At 42.1% G+C, this 21,178-nt stretch overlaps 2 protein-coding genes and 1 non-coding gene across 3 annotated transcripts in view; 2 read left to right on the top strand and 1 right to left on the bottom strand.

Annotated features, from left to right (window-relative positions):
• The window catches only part of IGFBP7 (insulin like growth factor binding protein 7), a 73,176-nt gene extending 68,982 nt beyond the window's left edge, over window positions 1–4,194 (top strand). Inside the window, exons 3-5 of the mRNA XM_049789951.1 lie at window positions 2,205–2,321; window positions 2,803–2,929; window positions 3,941–4,194. Coding sequence (XP_049645908.1) covers window positions 2,205–2,321; window positions 2,803–2,929; window positions 3,941–3,960 — 264 coding nt within the window. The 3' untranslated portion in view covers window positions 3,961–4,194. The remainder of the gene's footprint in view (window positions 1–2,204; window positions 2,322–2,802; window positions 2,930–3,940) is intronic.
• A 195-nt stretch (window positions 4,195–4,389) lies between these two features.
• POLR2B (RNA polymerase II subunit B) overlaps window positions 4,390–21,178 on the bottom strand; it is a 49,836-nt gene continuing 33,047 nt past the window's right edge. The window contains exons 17-25 of the mRNA XM_049789935.1: window positions 16,291–16,387; window positions 15,116–15,210; window positions 13,150–13,400; window positions 12,980–13,069; window positions 11,267–11,374; window positions 9,231–9,344; window positions 8,689–8,849; window positions 5,542–5,737; window positions 4,390–4,542 (exon numbers count right to left, since the gene is read on the bottom strand). Coding sequence (XP_049645892.1) covers window positions 4,453–4,542; window positions 5,542–5,737; window positions 8,689–8,849; window positions 9,231–9,344; window positions 11,267–11,374; window positions 12,980–13,069; window positions 13,150–13,400; window positions 15,116–15,210; window positions 16,291–16,387 — 1,202 coding nt within the window. The 3' untranslated portion in view covers window positions 4,390–4,452. The remainder of the gene's footprint in view (window positions 4,543–5,541; window positions 5,738–8,688; window positions 8,850–9,230; window positions 9,345–11,266; window positions 11,375–12,979; window positions 13,070–13,149; window positions 13,401–15,115; window positions 15,211–16,290; window positions 16,388–21,178) is intronic.
• On the top strand, window positions 19,692–19,799 carry LOC126033097 (U6 spliceosomal RNA). Its single transcript, XR_007504251.1, has one exon. It is a non-coding gene; the product is annotated as a U6 spliceosomal RNA (small nuclear RNA).

The following is a 21,178-nucleotide window of genomic DNA, read 5'->3' as shown; positions in this document are numbered from 1 at the left end:
CCATGTCCCTCATATTTTGGTGGGCCTATGCAAACAACAATTGCCACTCTAACACCACTTTTACTGTGTTCCTTTGACTCTAATCCTTAAAAAGAACTCACTTAAAATTTGAGGTTAACTTAAGCTAATATGCATGTATATGGAAATGTAAGAAAATACTATGCCTGTAATGTTTAAGGAGTTACGTAAGTTTTATGGCTTTAGATTGCCTTGTGTACTGTTAAGAAATATTATAATGTGTTACAATCTGGGTACTTGAGGGACAAAGTATTTGTACATGATTCTGTCTTATTTATCTTAATGTTCTTTGGCTGAAATTTCAAAGTTAAGATATCAGCAAGGGGACTTCTGAGAATTATGTTATGGGTGATTGTCCTTCCACTGTAACTTTATCTTGTCCTCTTTCTTTGCACCCTTATTCTCATAATAAATAAATAAAATAATTAAAAAAAAAGGCATATGCACCCTCCCCCATGTACAAAAGCACTGAGTGACCCTTGAGTAACTTTTTTTTGGTGGTTTTTTTGGGGGGCCACATCTGGCAGCGCTGGGTGTTACTTCTGGCTCTGCACTCAGAAACCATTCCTGACAGGCTCGGGGGAACATAAGGGATGCCAGGAATCAAACCTAGGCAGCATGCAAGGCAAACACCCTACCACTGTGCTATATCAATCCAGTCCCCCTTGAGTGACTCTTAAAAACAAAGACAGGCAGGGGCCAAAGCGGTGGCTCAAGCGGTAAGACATCTGCCTTGCCCACGCTAGCCTAGGACAGACTGAGGTTCAATTCCCAAGCCAGGAGCAATTTCTGAGCACACAGCCAGGAGTAACCCCTGAGCGTCACTGGGTGTGCCCCCCCCAAAAAAACAACAAAATCAAATCCCCTGGCAGGCACAGGGGACCATATGGGATGCCGGGATTCGAACCACCGTCCTTCTGCATGCAAGGCAAATGCCCTATCTCCATGCTATCTCCCCGCCCCCCCCCCCAAAAAAAAGGTTAAAAAAAAAAATGGAGCTAGGGGCCAGAGTGGTGGCACAAGCGGTAGGGCCCAAAAACCAAGAAAGTAAGAAAGAGAGGGAGGGAAGGAGGGAGGGAGTAATTTCTAGGCCTTACCGGGTAGTTCCCAAACATCCCGCCACCCACCCCCCAAATTCTGTGCTATATCTATCTTTTGGGAGTTTTTTGTTTTGTTTTGTTTGGGTCACACCTGGTGATGCTCAGGGGTTATTTCAGGCTGTGCGCTCAAGAGATTGCTCCTGGCTTGGGGGACCATGTGGGACACTGGCAGATCCAACCGTGGTCCGTCCTGGGTCAGCTGCATGTACGGCAAATGTCCTATTGCTACACCATCACTCCGGCCCCTCTTTTGGGAGTTTTATTTGGGGCTCCCATACCCAGTGGTGCCCTTGGCTCTGTGCCCAGAAATTACTCCTGGCAGACTCCTGGCAGGCTCGGGGGACCATACGGGATGCTGGGAAGGAAACCCAGGTCTATTGCATGCCGACCCGCCATGCTATAGCTCCAATCCCACTTTGGGGAGTTCTTTGAACTTCAGTGAATTCTTAAATGTTAACACTATAGAAATCTAATTTCATCTACTTCTATACATTAGTATTCTGTTCTTTCATTAGGAGCACGATGCCACCAGTGATCAGTGATCACATCATCATTCCAGGTGTCAAATCCAGGGCCTTGCACTTGCAATTTGATCACTTGAGCCACATCTTGGTCCAGTCATTAACACTTTCATGTCAACTGCTGGCCTGCAAGAAAAAAATTCAGGTGGTTTCTTGTGCCTGAATTGTGGCCAGGACATATAACCAAAAGCCTTATCAATGGACCCAGAGATTGTGTCCAAAGTCTATACCTTTACTTTATCCTAAGGGTTAATACTTGTTGAAGAAGTAAAGTGCTAAAATGAATAAGTATTCAGGAAAAGATGTGAAAATTATTAAGTATGATTCAAGAAAAATGTTCAATCTTGAAGCTGGAAAATAGTACTGCAGTCAACTTTGTCTTGCACGTGACATCGACATCCCAGGCCTTCTAGCACTGTCAGATGTAATTCCTGAGTGCAGAGCTAGGAAAGTCCTGAGAGCTGCTGAGTGTGGCCCCCAAACAAAAATAAGTTGAATGTCAATCCTGTGTAGATCTAGGGTGCAAAGTTGACAAATCACTAGTAAATTTCATTTTATTTTACAGGTTAAGAGGGGTACCTTTGGAGTTCAGAAGACAGAACTCTTGCCTGGTGACCGGGACAACCTGGCCATTCAGACCCGGGGTGGCCCAGAAAAGCATGAAGTGACTGGCTGGGTTCTGGTGAGTACTAAGAGTTGGCATGATTTCACTTGATTAAACACAACAGGTCTGGTAAAGGGAACCAGTATATTACCAGGTACTTAGTCTCTTCTCTCTCTTTTGGGGGTGGGTGGGGTCCCCACCTAGCTGTGTTCCAGACTTACTCCTAATTCTGCACTTAGGGATCACTCATGGGGGATCATACAGGTGCCAAGGATTGATCTAGGGCAGGTCGACAGAAAAGTGCTCTAAAGGCTCCAGCCTCCCTTGCAATTTTCATAGCTGTGCAATGAATCTAACCAAAGGTTAGTCATGACATTTCCCAAGTATAAATTTTCCCAGCGTGTCATCAATGGTAGCTGTGTGAATCTCTCAATATAGCTAGGACATGTACTACTTCTAGTAGCATGCTCTGAAGCTCTTGTCTATCTTCGGGCTCTTGTAAAATGACCTGAGGCCACTGGACAAAGAGGAGGAACTCTATGCCTTTCTCCCCCCACAGGTGTCTCCTCTCAGTAAAGAGGATGCTGGAGAGTATGAGTGCCACGCATCCAATTCTCAAGGACAGGCCTCGGCATCAGCAAAAATCACAGTGGTGGACTCCATACAAGAAATACCAGTGAAAAGAGGTAGTTAATAAATCTCACCATTTAGAAGCAACTACTGCTTTTGTTTAAGGGACAGAACCAAGTACGAAGGTATCAGACAGGCCTTAATGTAATTCTGTAACATTAAGTGCGCCATCACAGCACAGATCAGAGTTCTAAAGCATACTCAGATGGGTAATGGAATGCTATTATTGTGACTTAGAGCTTTTCACTCTATCCTTCATGTAAGAGACAGAACTGAAACTTGACTGGAAAGGCTTACATTTTCCATAACTTTCTATCTACACGGCAGTTTTCCTGGGTGTTGTGACTGTTCTATTAAATCCCCATTTAAAAAGAAATGATTGGAGGCAATTCTGATCCTTCACTTAGAGCTTTTGTAAGAAAAAGCTGGAAAAGAGAGTATATTGGCAAGTACCCAACTCTTACTTCATTGTCAAAGAGCTTCCCTGAAAGCACCCATCCCGCAGTGTAAGAGCACGTGGCTACTTTACATTTATATAGTTCTATTACACTGATGTCGGAATTGGCTTTCCCTTAAGCGAAAATGAGATCAAAATTTATGTCAGCATTTGTCAAACCATTCCACGGTGTGGATCATTCAGCTGCAGTATGAAAGGAAGAAATAGCAAGATGTGTCTGATCAGCTTCTCTTCTGTCAGGATGTGAAAGGCAGGCAATGGAACAAACAGCAGAAGCTAAGAGTCAAGCTGTATGTTTGCATCTCAGTTCTGCTAATTATTCTTCTACTTCAAAATCTGATGGAGAACAAATTCTTTAGCCTCTACTTAAAACATGCTCTTCCAGTTCTCGTGAGATCCACCCTTACACATCAACTGAGAGGGCAAAATCACTTTCCACATCTGAAATAATGTGTAACCTCACACCCAAAAAAAGATGCCCACCACTTCACTGAAACAGTACAAGTCCTTTATTCCCATATTTTAATACCATTATTTACTTGGAAACCTAAACTTGAAAATGAAAAAGTCATCTATCTATAACCATTTAACCTTTTTTTTCTTTTAACAGGTGATGGTGCTAAACAATAAAAATGCAGAATATATTAGTCTCTACTATTAAAAGTACCCCTGGATAACTTCAACCCTATTCTTAATCTGGGATTACTTTTTTATCCAGCCCTCTAACATTTTAGTTATATTCACTGTTTTTTACAGAGATACAAAATAAAGATAACACATCAACTCTATCTACAAAACTTTATTGTCTATTTACATAACAAAAGCATGCACACAATTAAAGTCAATAAAACGCTTTTCTTGCAATTGAGTACATATTTGTGATTTTTTTAACAATAGAAAAAAGACACGGGGGCCGGAGAGATAGCACAGCGGCGTTTGCCTTGCAAGCAGCTGATTCAGGACCTAAGGTGGTTGGTTCGAATCTCGGCATCCCATATGGTCCCCTATGCCTGCCAGGGGCTGCACCGCCGGATGTGGCCCCCCACCCCACCCCCAAAAAAGAAAAAGAAACAAGACACAAAATATATTTACAAGTATCTTGTTGAGAACCTTTTAAAAGAACTACACACTCATCATCCGAGGGGCAATGCTCATAGACATGAGTTCCTGGAACAACAGTTTGCATGCATAAGGCATCCGTACCAAGGAAATCTGCAAAGAAATCAAGAAAAAGCAATTGGTAAAGCTATACTGAAATGAACCCACTCCTCTACCCCAGAGAAGTAAAGGTTTTATTCTATAAAAGGTGAATAAATGAGTGGCTGACAACTCTTCCTATTACCCTGGCTTGTGCTGGTTCTTTCTCCTAACAGGTGTTTTACTCTTTCTGCCAGACATAATTGCTACTCATCTACCTTAATTAAAAGTTACAGCTTAAAATTCCTTATACAAGGCATTATTATTTCTAAAATGTGAACACTTGAAAAATTAGCTCAATGAAGCTGGTTTTCAGAAAAATCAAATAATTATCCTTTCCCCATTAAAGACATGGAATTTTCTTTCTTTTTTTTTTCTTTTTTCTTTTTGGGAACACCAGGTGAATATTCCTGGATATGCACTCAGAAATCGCTCCTGGCTTGGGGGGCCATATATCGAATCGTGGTCCATCCTAGGTTAGGGCATGCAAGGCAAATGCCCTACTGCTTGCACCATCGCTCCAGCCCCAAGATGTGGAATCTTTAAAACATGAGGCCAGAGAGAGAGAGTACAGCAGACAGGACATGTGTTTGCTTTGCATGTAGCCAATCCAGGGTTGATCCCCTGCATCCCGTATGATCCAAGCCCTTTCCTGAAAGCAGACAAAAAGAGCATATCTGGGGAGAGCCTTAAATCAAAAACTAGCAAATGCAACAAAGGGTAGCATCTTTTTGGAACATACTATCAAAATATTTGGTCCATGGTGTTTTCATAAATAGAGTGGGTAGGGATCTTTGCCTTTAACATTGCTAGCCAGGGTTCAATCACTAGTACCCCTTATGATCCTAAGCCCCACCAGGAACAATCCCTGAGCACAGAACCATCCCTGAGCAATGCTGAGTGTAGACCGAAAACTAAAATTAAAACCAAAACAACAACAAAAAACAGTGAAAATGCGATTAACACGTCATAACTAATGACCAACAAAATTACACACAAAACAAGCATACATACCTGGGTTTTATTGCGACAGCCCCTACATTCATAGGTATGGGTCCTGGTGTTGGCAATAGCCATTATTCCACAGAGGTTGCAGACGTGAACTTGATAAGGATCTGATGCTTCAAACAACCTTTCCCTTAAAAATTGGGCTGCTCCATGGGCAATCTGACAGTCTCGTTCCATTTCTCCAAAACGCAGACCACCATCACTGTCAAGGAAAGAATAAATTATTCTCTACCTTTTTTCTGCTACCAATACCACCACTGTGACTAATGGCAAAGGTGAAGAATGATAATAGTAAAGAAAGAGAACTAGGCTCTTGGTTTCTTTTTGGAGGAAAGAGATGACTGAGCGGCATGACTGCTAGTGTTCGGCAGCTGGAAATTGTTATTGACAGGACCCAATTGGTACTGGGGACCAAACCCAGCTCTGGCCCCCTTTGGGGGGGGGTATTGTCCTTTAGTTTGGAGCCTACAATTTACCAGTGTTCCTACTACCAGTATGGTGCTTAAAGAGTCACTCTGGATAGTGTTTACAAATTGGTCATATGGTGTTAAGAGACTGAACCTGGGCCTCCTTCAAGCAAAGCATATGTCTAACCCACAAATGTAATACATAATTTTCCTCAAAAAATATAATCAAGAACAGAGTTGATACTTTCATGAGTTTACTAGTATTCACCTCTGTAATCAAAAGTAAATAATAGAAAAGTCCATCTAAATAAAGCAACTTCCCTGTGAAGCAATCAAGTCTGCATATAATATTAAAAACAAAGCAAAACTTCCTAGGGATATACCCTAGAAACAGTAAAACAATACAAAAATGCCCTTTGCACTCCTATATTCAGTGCAGTGCTATTTACAATAGTAAGAATATGGAAACAACCCAGGTGCCCTACAACAGATGAGTGGCTAAAGAAACTGTGGTACACCTATGCAATGAATATTATACATCTGTTAGGAAAGATGAAATCATGAAATTTGTCTATACATGGATGGACATGGAGACTATAACGCTGAGTGAAATGAGTCAGAGGGAGAGAGACAGACACACACTTGTCTCACTCATCTGTGAGATTTAAGAAAAATAAAAGGGCCAGAGAGATAGCACAGCAGTGGGCATTTGCCTTGCATGAGGCTGACCCAGGTTGGACCCAGGTTTGATTCCTGGCATCCCATATGGTCCCTTGAGCCTGCCAGGAGCAACTTCTGAGTGTAGAGCCAGGAGTAAGCCCTGAGTGTCACTAAGTGTGGGCCCACCCCCCCCCCAAATAAATAGAAGACACTATGGTAATAATACCCAAAGACAATAGAGTTGCAGTTGGAAGGACAAGCCCACGATATATAACTTACCACAAACAACGGTGAGCACAGTTAGAGAACTAACTACATTAAAAACTATCGTGACAATGATAGCAAGATAGAGAAATAGAATGCCTATGCAGAAGACAGCCAGGGGGCGGGGGAGGAAGGAAATGGGGGACACTGGTGGCAGGAAAGTTACACTGGTGAAGGATGGTGTACATTTGCCCAACTATGAAACCCAACTATGAACATTTTTGTCAACAAGGTGCTTAAATAAATTAATAATCATCATCATCATCAAAACAAACAACCAAGCATCAATGGCCAAATTTGGAGGATGCTAAGCAACTCAAGAAACAGAAAGAAGAGAGGAGGGCTGGAACTTCCAGCTCACTTCATGAAGCTCACCACACAAACAGTGGTGAGTGCAGTTAGAGAAACAACTACACTGAGAACTATCATAACCATGTAAATGAATGACGGAACTGGAAAGCCTGTCTAGAGTACAGGTGGGGGTGAGGTGGGACGGAGGGAGATTTCGGACATTGGTGGTGGGAATGTTGCACTGGTGAAGGGGGGTGTTCTTTACGTGACTGAAACCTAATCACAATCATATTTGTAATCAAGATGTTTAAAGAAAGATAAAAAAAAAAAAAAAGAATCAGTGTCTGGAGCCAGAGCAATAGCACAACCAGTAAGCTATTTCCCTTGCATGTGGTCAACCTGAATTTGATCCCCGGCATCCCATATGGTCCCCTGAGCCTCCCAGGCATAACTTCTGAACACAGAGCCTGTAGGCCAGTTAATAAATGAAGAGAGAATCATGAAATTAGAGTCTTATCAGTTTATAACACTCTAGTTCACGGCTCTAATGATCATCAGTAGCTACTAGAACCATAGAATCTGATGTTGGGAGTATACAATACTGCTTATAGAACATCACTGCAAAAAAAATTCAAACCTTATCAAGCTACTAGATCTTATTTACTACTTATAAGAAAAATGGAAATGGACAGCACAGTTAACAAAATCCAGACTGAGAAACCCTCTAAACAATACAGGTTCTTCAACAAATAACACTATGAGGAAAATAAAAGTCAAAAGCATAACTTATATTTACATACATGCAAACACAGGCACAGACATACAAGACCCAAAAGGTTAATTAACTGCAAAGCATAGATCTTATATCTGACTAAAATCAAGAAACTTTTAAAATTAAGCATTCATTTGGGCTAGAGAGAGTATGGGTACGGCTCTTGCTTGCATACATTCAACCCAGGTTTGATCCCCACCATCCAATACAATCCCGAGCCCCATCAGCAGTGATACCTTTTTGCAGAGCCAGGAGAAAACCAGGTGTGCTCCGCATCCCCCACTCCCAAATAATAATAAAATTCTGAGGGTTGGCCTTGCATGTGTGAGGCCTTAAATTCAAGCCCCCCAAGCCACCACCTATAAACACCAAGTGCAGTAATCTGGGATTCCTCAGCACAGTTTGGGCTGTATGAGTTCTGGTCCACTACTGCTAGGATCGTGTGCTCTCAAATGAAAGGGCACAAGTCTCAGAGAACATAACTGAAAAACCCCATAACACCGCAGTGAACACTTGACCCCAGCACCACCAGAATGTGTGTGAGAACAGACTAAAGGAGCATGAGAGGCCATGAGCAAAGCCACTGTGGGGCCCATGGGAGCACAGTACCTCAGTGTCACCTGATGTGTAACCCATGAGAGCAGCACTCCTCTAAGTGCAAGTTCCACAACCACACACAGGTGTGGCCCCCAGTCACTGCTATGCCTCAGTGGAGAGGCTGGTAAAGTGGCAATTTATGGTGATGCAGCAGCCTCTTACCGAGATCTGCCCTCCATGGGCTGCCGATTAAGAATTTGAATAGGTCCCCTGGCACGAGAGTGAATCTTATCGTCTACCATATGTTTCAAACGTTGGTAATAAGTTGGGCCGATGAAGATTTGGGATGTGATTTTCCGGCCAGTGAACCCATTGTACAAGACCTGAAACAGAATTTGAAGCACAGACCTCATAAAGTTTAAGAAACATATATGTGCATGTGATACATTATTCTATTAGCATAAAAACAAAAAAACCAGTCTGTACTCAAGAAACTGTCACCATGGGTGATGGTGGGAAGATAAGAACTGTGATGACAGCAGGACCATCTAGGCAACAAGGATTCTAGTCATTCACCCTTACAATTCTGAGTACCAGCCACATAGGCATGTTCACTCAGTGACAATTCATCAAGCAGTACATTTATACCTCACAAGCTTACCTGTTAGTACTTCAATAAAAGGTGTTTTTATTTTTTTTGAGAACAAAATTGTAAACACACACAAAATATAATGTGACAGGTTAATAATGAAAAACAAACGTACCTCATTTCCTCTGAGATGGTAGCCATAGTCTGATAAAAGATTAGAGATCTTCTGCACGTTAACAGCATCATTGAAAGGTGTGGCATCCCCAATTTCACCCTTGTTGGCCGACACCTTGAAAAAGAAAAGCTATCTTTTAGAAAACTGCTTCTTTACTTTTTCCCCTTAGAAGTCAATAAAAATGTTTAATAAAATTTTCTATAGCACCAAATGTTTTACACTTGAAATTCCTTTATGTGGTTTAGAGAGGTAATATAGTGAGAAAGGCTCTTGTCTTGCTCATGGCCACTTCAGGTTCAATTCCTGGTAACTCATATGACCCCTGAGTATAGAGCCAGGAGGAAGTTCTGAGCTTCATGTGTAGTTCAAAATCAAAACAAAAAATACATTATGGAGAATTACAGAGAGATTGAGGAAATAGCTTGGCAGTCAGGGTCACAGGACCCTGCAGCTGAGTGACAACCTGCCCAGTACACTATGGTAGACCCCAAGTAAGGCTCATGTGGCCCTGGCAGGCCCTGCACCACAGGACCGAACGGCACGACATCCATCAAATGGGTCAGCCAGGAGTAACTCCCAGGCTCCTAAGCAAGGTCAAGAGGCCCAGGAGGGAAAACAATCTGACATGGTAAGTTGCTATATTGTGTGGTTCATTTCATTAATACATTACACACAAAGTTCCTATAACAAATTCGTTTGCCAAAAAAATTATAATTATGAACTTTCAAATAAAAAGCTATCCATGGGCCTAGATAAAAATTAAGGATTCTAAATACTTCATGGGTCAAAGAAAATTAGATTTTTGAGGTTGGTTTATTTATTTGTTTTGGTCCACAACTGGAAGTGCTTAGGTCTTACTCTTGGCTCTGTGCTGAGATCATATATGGTACCAGGGACTGAATCAGGTCAGGCATGTGAAAGGCAAGTGGCCTACCCACTGTACTATCTCTCTGGTCACAAGGAAAATGACATATAATGTTCTAACACTAAGCAATTCATGTATTAGGCTATGGGTCATTTTACCTTAATATATTTAAAAACTGAAAACTTGGGGCCAGAGCAATAGCATATTGGGTGGGGTGTTTGCCTTGCACACGGCCAATCCCAGTTTGATTTCCCAGCATCCCATATGGTCCCCCAGGACTGCCAAGAGTAATTTCTGAGCATAGAGCCAGAAGTAATCTCTCAGTGATGCCTCTGGGTGTGGTCCAAAAACAAACAAACAAAGAAAGGGGACAGAGACCAGAAACAACTATCATGACTATGGTAGTGAGTGAAACAGAATGCCTATCTCAAAGACAGAGGCAGGGGTGGGGGAGAATGGAGATGGGGTTATTGGTGACAGGAAGGTTGCACTGGTGAAAGGGGGGAGTACTTTTTATGACCAAAACCCACAGAGGCCCAGCTAATCTCTGGAACTGCAGTGCCCTCGCAGCACCACAGCCTCAGTCCTTCACCAAACCACTGGCCTGCTCAGCCAAGAATAGCCATAGGAGGCCTCAAGTGTCCTGGTCATTACCAGGACATATCCTTCCTGTATAATTATTTCCAAGAGGAAAGAAATATGAGGGACCAGAGTAGCAGCACAGTGGGTAAAGCACTTGTTTAGCACATGGCTGACCGGGGTTTTGGTCTCCAACAACGCCAGGGGTGATTCCTAAGTCCAGGGCCAGGAATGAGGCCCCCTGCCAGGAATGACCCAAAATGGGGACTGTGGGGGGGGGGGGGGAAAGAATCATACTATCCCCCATAGTAGCCCAGTTTTAAATATAAGAACAATTTCATACCATCATTTTATACAAAGCATAAGCTTAAAATCTTTAAAAAAAAAAAATCTCTTGGAGCCGGAGAGAAAGCATGGAGGTAGGGCGTTTGCCTTGCATGCAGAAGGACAGGGGTTCGAATCCCGGCATCCCATATGGTCCCCTGAGCCTGCCAGGAGAGATTTCTGAGTATAGAGCCAGGAGTAACCCCTGAGCACTGCCAGGTGTGACCCAAAAACCAAACCAAAACAAAACAAAAAAACAGCCTCTTACCTTTCCTTGAAGACACTCAATCAAGTGACCAATAGTCATACGAGAAGGAATGGCATGAGGATTTATGATGATATCAGGAGTGATTCCTTCACAGGTGAAAGGCATATCCTATATGGCAATGTTAAAAAATTTTTTTAAATCTTTGAGCAATAAAACCAAACCTGGACTCCAGCAACAAAACTTTTCCCTTTTCCCAGGGTGCCAGTGATCACATCTTTAACCTCGTGCAGAAGTACTCATACCTTTATCAACAAGTCAACATTCTAGGTCACATGAATTTTCCTATCCTAAATTCAGCTCAACATGTATATTCATAGACTAACTCAAAACTAGATATTATTCCTTTATTGCCTTTGGATTCAACAGTTGAAGAAGTTTCGTTTAATAAATCCGCAAGGGCTACGATACCTGCCTTGCACAGAGCTAACTCCAGTTTGATCCTTGGAACCAGATAAAGTCCTCCAAGCAACATCTCTTGAGCACTACCAGATTACCAGATGTGGTGCTACCCATTCCACAAATGAATAAAATGCTCAACAAAACTGGGTTAGCATAAAAGAAATTTGTGCTCCTAAGTTCATTGCCACACTATTAACAATAGCCAAAATGTAGGAACAATTCAAGTGTCTAAAACTGGATAAAGATATAAAAGTTCAGGGGGATGAAGATAGAGTGCACTTGCTCTATAAGAGGCTAAAAGGGCTCAATCCCCATGACCCTATATACCTGAGTGCAATTCCCAATCCCAAGTCCACCAGGAATGATTCCTGAGTGAAGAGCCAGGAGGAAGGCTAAGAACCACCACCACCACCACCACCACACACACACACACACACACACACACACACACACACACACACACGCAAAATGTGGTACACCAACACAATAAAATGCTACTCAACTATAAGAAAACATGAAATCAGGCAATTTTGCGACTACATGGGTGGAACTGGAGAGTATCATGCTGAGTGAAGTTGAGAGGGACAGACACAAAACAATCTCTCTCATATGTAGGGTATAAAGAAACAAAGTAGGGTTATAACAAAGACCCAAAAGCAATGAAAACTGAAAACTGGTTTCAGTGGGAAGTTTACCACAAGGAAGGGAAGTAGGTGGGAGGAATGGGCAGGTTGTCTGGGTGGGTGGGACAATGATGGGGGAAGAGGGATGGCAGGGTGCCATACTGTGTAATGTAAGGAACTCTACCATTAACAGTATTATCAACCATGATGCTTAAAATAAAATGTAAAAAAAAAAAAAAACAGAACAAAACTGTGGTTTGGGGGGCCGAAGCAGTGGCGCAGCTGTAAGGTGTTTGCTTTGGGGCCCGGAGAGATAGCACAGCGGTGTTTGCCTTGCAAGCAGCCGATCCAGGACCAAAGGTGGTTGGTTTGAATCCCGGTGTCCCATATGGTCCCCCGTGCCTGCCAGGAGCTATTTCTGAGCAGACAGCCAGGAGTAACCCCTGAGCACTGCTGGGTGTGGCCCAAAAACCAAAAAAAAAAAAAAAAAAAGGTGTTTGCTTTGGATGTGGCTGGCTGACCTAGACAGACCGCGGTTCGATCCCCTAGCATCCCATATGGTCACCCAAGCCAGGAGCAATTTCTGACCCTAGAGCTAAGAGTAACCCCTGAGTGTCATCAGGTGTGGCCCCCAAAAAACAAAAAACAAAAAAACCCTGTGGTTTGGGACAGAGAAATAAAAGACACTTACCTCCTGTCTATACTGAATACCACAGGTACCTTTTTGTCCATGCCGACTAGCAAATTTGTCTCCAATCTGTGGAATCCTAACAGAGCGTACCTGGGTTCAAATAAAAACAGGTTAGTGCAGGTGACCCAGTTAACTTCTGGCAAACAGAGAAAATAAGAAAGTGAACTCACCCTAATTTTACAAAATTTATATCCTTCCTGGTTGAGAGTTACCATGACCTGGTCTACAATGCCTGTTTCACTGGTTCTGAGAAAAGTGCTACAATCTCTCTTAGTGTAGCGTCTATTAGTGCTCTCCAGCTCATCTTCATTTTCAGGTAAGGTGACTGTTTTGCCTATAATGACATCATCTCCTGATACTCGAACCCCTGGAGCGATCAGACCATCATCATCCAGCTTGTCATAAATGGCATGCCTCATACCTGCAAGGAGATGGGACATGAAATTTTCTAAGATAATACTACCATATAGAAAAAGTATTTCACTATTAAGTTGTACAGCCTACTCCTGCAGTTTTCGGAAGACAGTGAGGTATCTGGATTGAATCCAGGGTCTCAAACATGCAAAGCATGTCTACCATTTGACTCAGTTTCCCTCCCCATAAACTATTTTAAATGTCATGGACATTTAAATGTGACTGAAAGCCTAACATATTAATCAGTTCTAAATCAGAGAGCAATCCATGGAAATCTCTAATACCATGAATCATATATAGTAATAACATAATGCCTTTATCCCAAATACTCCAAATGAACCTGAACTCTAAAAGAGTACCTGAGCAAGCACTGTAACACAACCCGTCATTTCTGGATATGTGAGTTGCCATCTTATTCCTTTAAAACATGAACAAGAATATCTACTATGGATGCTAATACATTATCCTACAGAATCTGTTATATCTTATGTAACTCTTTTTTATTTTTTTTGGTTTTTGGGCCACACCCGGTAACGCTCAGGGGTTACTCCTGGCTATGTGCTCAGAAGTTGCTCCTGGCTTGGGGGAGCATATGGGACACCGGGGGATCGACCCGCGATCCATCCAAGGCTAGCGCAGGCAAGGCAGGCACCTTACCTTTAGCGCCACCGCCCGGCCCCTTATGTAACTCTTAATTCCACTAGACACTAATTCACTTTTACCGAGAAACACCCACAAAAAAGGGTCTCCAAGGAAGACTCTATTTTGTTTAGGTTTCGGTTTAAGGAGTGATCCATGAACACAGAGCCAGGAGTAAATTATCCAGAGCACCACCAGAGTGGCTCAATCCCTTTCCCCCTTCCCCAGAAGTGTCAAAAACAAAAACTGGAATAAATAAAAACCTGGGCCAAACCAGCAATATAATGGATAAAGTATCTGCCTTGTACCCGTCTGACTCAGGTTCAATCCCCAGTACCCACCATGGTTCCCTGAACCACCAGGAGTGATCCCTGAGCACAGAGCCAGGAGTAAGCCCTTGATATTCTGTAACTCCAAAATCGGGAAAAAAAAAAAAAAAAAAAAAATTTAGGGGCCGGGCGGTGGCGCTGGAGGTAAGGTGCCTGCCTTGCCTGCGCTAGCCTAGGACGGACCGCGGTTCGATCCCCCGGCGTCCCATATGGTCCCCCAAGAAGCCAGGAGCAACTTCTGAGCGCATAGCCAGGAGTAACCCCTGAGCATCACAGGGTGTGGCCCAAAAACCAAAAAAAAAAAAAAAAAAAAAAAAAAATTAATGGATTCCTTTGCATTTAAAAAAAAAAAAGAAAAAAATGCATATTAAAAAAACTCCTGTCCCTAGCTGTCAAGATTTCTGGAAGCCCACACATTTTCATAAATAAGAGTTCAAAAGGGGCCGGGAAGGTGGCACTAGAGGTAAGGTGTCTGCCACGCAAATGCTAGCATAGGACAGACCACAGTTCGATCCCCCCACCCCACCCCCCCAAATCCCATATGGTCCCCCCCAAGCCAGGAGCGATTTCTGAGTGCATAGCCAGGAGTGTAGGTGTGGTCCCCCCAAAAAAAATAAGAGTTCAAAGAATGACATGACATACTCCCAACCATATGGCAAAAATATTGGGGGAGGAATAAAGCCAGAAAAGTTCATTAGGAAGGCCATGAGAAGTTAACTTTGAATTCTGTAACTTAAATATCAGCTTCACTTACCCTGGCATGTCTCACGTGTAGGCTTCTCAAAAACTTCTTCCTGGTCAAATCCTTTCTTCGATTCCTGTTCTTTATATGATCGATAGAAAACAGACCTAAAAACACACAGTTCTATAGTTAACTTCTATTTTATTTTAATTACGGGCCTAATTTTTAGTGACTGGCTATTTGGGAGGTTATTTAAACCATACCCTCTAGCACAAGCATTAACTTCATTAAGGGTCACAGTTAAGTCCTTAAAGCTGACACTCAGGTCACACATGTAACATCTAACTCATCATCAGCGAAGCCCACACTGCATGTGAAAACAGGAAGAGCCTAAGGCCATTGAGTACAACCACTAACTGGAATGAGTCCCTCCCTATAACACCTCTCAGTGTCAACCAGCATCTGCTCAAGTATTTCTCATGATGTTTGTACTCTAAATCTATCATTCAGCTCTAAGTACTATAAAACTGCCTTGGGCCATACTCTCAAACCAAACAGAAAAAGGAAAAAAAAAAAAAAAACCTCTCAAAATATTGTGGTTTAAAGTCCTGTTTTCTGTTTTAACCAATCATCAATATCATAAACCCTGAGATGAGTGCTTGTCAATAAAATAATCAAACTGAAACGTAATAGAAAAGGTTAAAAAACTATTCTAATTTTAATGATAATTACTTATGACTCTAAGATTGTGGATTGATAGTATTTTATCTTTGATATTTCTATATTATCTAAATAAAGACATATTTGCTGACCAAAAAAGACAAGCTCAAAATATAAATACAATACACACAAAACAATGCTTTCAGTTGTTCAAATAACTGCCAGACCTTCTGCTTTATGCTGTAGGACATAGATTTTATAACAATGAACTACAGAAAGAAACAAACTTTGTTAATGGAAGCAAAATTTTTCTAGATCAAAATTTAATTTCTTCCAATTTATATTTGTGTGTTGGGGCATAATCAATGACACTCAGGGTTACTTCTGGCTCTGTGCTCAGAAAATTAGTCCTGGCAGGCTGAGGGAACCATGTGGGCTGTCAGCGATTGAACCCAGGTTGGCTGATGCAAGGCAAATGCCCCACCTACTGTGCTATTGTTCCAGCCCCAATTTGTAAATTTTTAAAATTTAATTAAAATACCAATATGCCCAGTGCATCTGTTTTGAAAATGTCATAAGTAGCTGACCTGAAAAAGCCTCGGTCTACAGCTGAGCGGTTCATGATAACAGAGTCTTCTTGGTTATATCCAGTATATGATGCAATGGCTACAATGGAGTTGATACCTGTAGTGAAGACATTAAGAACACATATTAAAGTGTCAGCTAGAAAACACAGACAAACCCTCCCAACCCTTTCTTTAAAATCAATTTTATTAAATTTTCTGCCACAGATGTTTGACCATTAGTAAACTGAGGCAACTACTCTGATGGCTTGATATTTACTTTATATATGCAATTCCTGAAAATAGTCATTCCCATTGTGTTCATTCTTTTTTGATGTTTTCTTGTTTGGTTTCGGGGGGGGGGGGGGGGAGGCCCACATCCAGCAGCGCTCAAGGGTTACTCCTGGCTCTGCTCTCAGAAATCTCTCCTGGTTTGGGGGGCCATATGGGGTGTTGGAGATCGAATCCAGTTCTGTCCTGGGTAAGGCAAACATTCTACCATTGTGCTACCACTCTGGTCCCATACACTCAAACTTATGGGCTTACTCCTCCTGGCTCTGTGCTCAGGGATTATTACTCTTGGCAGTACTTAGAGAACCATATGTAGTGTTGGGGATCAAACACAGGTCAGCCTCATGCAAAGTAGACACTTTACCCAATGTATTCTTTCTCCAGCCCGTGTCAATTTTGTTTTGTTTTGTTTTGGGCCATATCCAGTGGCACTCAGGCATTACTCCTGGCTCTGCACTCAGAAATCACTCGGAAAGGTTGGGAGACCATATGTACAATGCCACGTATCAAAATCGAGCTGGCTGTGTGCATGGCAAATGCCCTCCCTACCTGCTGTACTACTGCTCCAGCCACTGTATCCATTCTTATCATCAATTATCACACAAACTTGACAAGCTTATTCAGAAGTGCCTACCCAAACCAAATTTGAATAGTCCTACAACTATCCTGTAGTATACACAAAATATACGTTTTTTTCCCACCAAAAGTAGATAATATCCTATGCATGATCCTAAACTTAATAGGCAACAAACAAATTTAAACCCTTGATATTTTTCCCTGAGGGGAAAAATGATATCTGGCTATGATCAGGTCTTTCCACAGTGGAGACCAGGGGGCCAACTATGGTCCTGGGGACCAGACCTGAGTTGGCCACATGCAAGGATGCATCCTATCTGCTGTCCTGTATCTCCAGACCTATCTAATTTTTATACTTTCAATTTTGATCCCACTACTACTTTTTTTTTTTTGATTTTTGGTTTTTGGGTCACACTCGGCAGCGCTCAGGCGTTCTTCCTGGCTCTACACTCAGAAATCTCTCCTGGCAGGCTCGGGGGGCCCATATGGGATTCAAACTACCATCCTTCTGCATGGAAGGCAAATGCCCAACCTACATGCTACCCTTTTAAAAACCCTGCCAGTTCTGCTCTACTCCTATATTCTCTCCCTGTGACATACACCAAAAAAATACTTAAATGTCATCGTCCCCCTCAAAATATTATATCTAGATGCTGCTGTCAATTTTGATGAATATGTAAAGAAGGTAACAAATATTACAGAAGATTATGACTGAAACTCATCTACAATCTACAATCATGCTTGTAATCATGGTGCTTAAATAAAGATTAAAAAAAAAAATAGAGGCCGGAGAGATTGCCTTGCATGCAGAAGGATGATGGTTCGAATCCTGGCATCCCATATGGTCCCCTGAGCCTGCCAGGAGCAATTTATGAATATAGAGCCAGGAGTAACCCCTGAGCGCTGCCAGGTATGACCTGAAAACAAAAACAAAAAAAATATTTTTATCAACAGAAAAACTTGCCATATAAGCCCTCTCCCCCTATTTTTTCAAATTTGGTTTTATTTTATTTTTTCTTTTCTTACTTTCTTCTTTTAACTTCAAATTTATAGATTCTACACAGGGGCTCATCCCCATTTTTTTTTTCCTAACAGAACCATAGAACATGAAGCAGTTTGTTCTGCCTCATAAATTGAGGGGAAAAACAAGTAGACAGTGGGGCCGGAGAGATAGCTCAGCGGTAGGGAGTTTGCCTTCTACACAGCAGACCCAGGATGGACGGTGGTTCGAATCCCAGCATCCCATATGGTCCCCAGAGTCAGCCAGAAGCAATTTTTTTTCTTTTTCTTCTTCTTCTTCTTCTTCTTCTTCTTCTTCTTCTTCTTCTTCTTCTTCTTCTTCTTCTTCTTCTTCTTCTTCTTCTTCTTCTTCTTCTTCTTCTTCTTCTCCTTCTCCTCCTCCTCCTCTTCTTCTTCTTTTCTTCTTCTTCTTCTTCTTCTTCTTCTTCTTCCTCTTCCTCCTCCTTCTTCTTCTTCTTCTTCTTCTTCTTCTTCTTCTTCGTCTTCTTCTTCTTCTTCTTCTTCTTCTTCTTCTTCTTCTTCTTCTTCTTCTTCTTCTTCTTCTTCTTCGTCTTCTTCCTCTTTCCTCCTCCTCCTCCTCCTTCTCCTTCTTCTCCTTCTCCTCCTTCTTCTTCTCCTTCTTCTTCTTCTCCTTCTCCTCCTCCTCCTCCTTCTTCTTCTTCTTCTTCTTCTTTTTTTTTTTTTTTTGGTTTTTGGGACTCACCCAGCGGCACTCAGTGGTTACTCCTGGCTCTGTGCTTAGAAGTAGCTTCTGGCAGGCTCAGGGGACCATATGGATTGCCAGGATTGGGACCACAGTCCATCCTGTGTTGGCTGCATGTGCAAAGCAAATGGCTTATCGCTGTGCTATCACTCCAGCACCCAGGAGTGATTTCTGAGCACCGCTGAGTATGACCCCAAAAAACAAACAAATAAAAAAGTGGATGGTACCAGAGGCAAGCAGTCTCATGAACACTAATTAAATGGAAATTAAAAAAATGACCAGCCCTAAATTCCCAACCCAAAGTCAACGACAATAAACTCAAGAGACCCAAACTATAAGCTATACACAAAAGGGACTTGTTATACTAGCAGTCCAGGGGGCCAAGGGTGGAGACAGGAGAAGGATGCTGGGAACAGGGATGGAGGGAGGTCAACACTGGTGGTGGGAATTGCCATAATTCACTGTCACTATGTACCTTAAATATAATTGTGAAAGATTTGTAATTCAAAAAAATTTTAACAGAAAAGAAACCAAAAATCTTGATGACTGAATAGTTTGATTTTCTAAATCTGAATAAAAATTAATATGCTTCCTTAATGCTAAATTCAATCTTCAAATAATAGCTGACCCTTTTAACACACAGGGCCAGAGCATAGCAGTAGTGCATTTGCCTTGCACACGACCAACCCAAGACGAATCCAATTCTATCTCCAGCATCCCATATGATTCCCCCAAGCCTGCCAGGAGCGATTTCTGAGCACAGAGCCAGGAGTAACCCCTGAGTACTGCTGGGTGTGCCCCCCCCCCTGAAAAAATAAATAAAATTTAAAAAATAGTGCTCTCTTCGGCAGCACATATACTAAAACTGGAATGATACAGAGATGATTAGCAATGGCCCCTGAGCAAGGATGACAAGCAAATTAGTGAAGTGTTCCATATTTAAAAAAATAAAAAATAATAAAATAAAATGACACACTATTCTTGTTCTCCTGTGTGTGTACAGCAAGGGGACACAGTTAACAAGGTGCACTGGTAATGAACATCTGGGACAAACCCTCAACCTGGGCAAGAACAGATTTGGAGAAAGCTTGTAACACACACAGACACAGCCCTCCTCCCTAAATACCTGTTACTGAAAACTTCTGGCAAGACTATCCTACCTAGATAGCTTTTTCACTAGCCCAAGGCAGCTCACTGCATTATAGGGGAATGGGTTTTGGATTGTTTATTTGCTGTTGTTTTGGGGTCACAACGAACTATGCCCAGGGGTTACTATTCCTGGCTCTGTTCTCAGGAATTACTCCTGGTCTTATTCAAAGGACTATGAGATGTTGGGGAACAAACTATAGTCAGCCACATGCAAGGCAAGTGCCCTACCTGCTGTGCTATCTTTTTTTTTTAAACTTTATTTATTTATTGATTGATTGGTTTCTGGGCCACACCCAGCTTTGCTCAATGGTCTCTCCTGGCTGTGCACGCAGAAATCATCCCACGCAGGCTGGAGGATCATATGGGATGCCGGGAATTGAACCTGGTCCCCACCCAGGTCAGCTGCAGGCAAGGCAAATGCCCTACCACTGTGCTATCTCTCCAGCCCTATTGCTGTGATATCTTTTTAGCCCTGGAGAAAGGTTTTTCTAGATTTTAGGGCACTGATTATCATTCATATGAAGGCAAGTCAAAGTTATCAGACAAGTTCTGTTTGGCTCAAAGAGGGTCTGTTTTTTTTTTTGTTTAACTTGAGTTCATTTATGATAATTACTTAAAATTTAGGAGCTCAAACAGAGCTAACTAGTATGGTAGGTAGGGTGCTTGTTTTGCATGCAGCTGATGCAGGTTTGATCCCCAACATTCCACAATCTTCCACCAAATCTGCCAATAGTGATCCCTGAGAACAGAGCTGATGTGGTTCAAAAGCCAATCGCCAAACTGGGAGGTAGTTCAATAAGCCAAGTACAAATAAAGTATGATGAAGGCCTAACTGTTATCCCGAGGACCTCACAGTCCCCAGAACACTGCCAAGTGAGGGCTAGAGTTAATGCATTTGTACAAAATCTTCAACAATATCCAACATTGCTCTGAAAATCAATCTAGAGATACTGGGCTGCATTTACATAGTACCTAAAGAGGGCTAGCAACCAGAAACCCTTTCTCTAACTCAATAACTACCCATACATCTGCTTATCCCAGAGAATTTGAGTTGCAAGCCCTCTTCCTTAGGTTTGTACTAAAAATAACCTTGAATGCACTTGAACAAAAAAGATCAAAATTACAAGAAAGCATTTGTTCCACTGTGCATTTAGATGGTTTGTATTTAAATTT

The sequence above is a fragment of the Suncus etruscus genome, chromosome 16, assembly GCF_024139225.1.
Source record: "Suncus etruscus isolate mSunEtr1 chromosome 16, mSunEtr1.pri.cur, whole genome shotgun sequence".
In the NCBI taxonomy this organism is placed as follows: domain Eukaryota; kingdom Metazoa; phylum Chordata; class Mammalia; order Eulipotyphla; family Soricidae; genus Suncus; species Suncus etruscus.
This window is presented reverse-complemented; position numbering and strand designations above follow the sequence as displayed.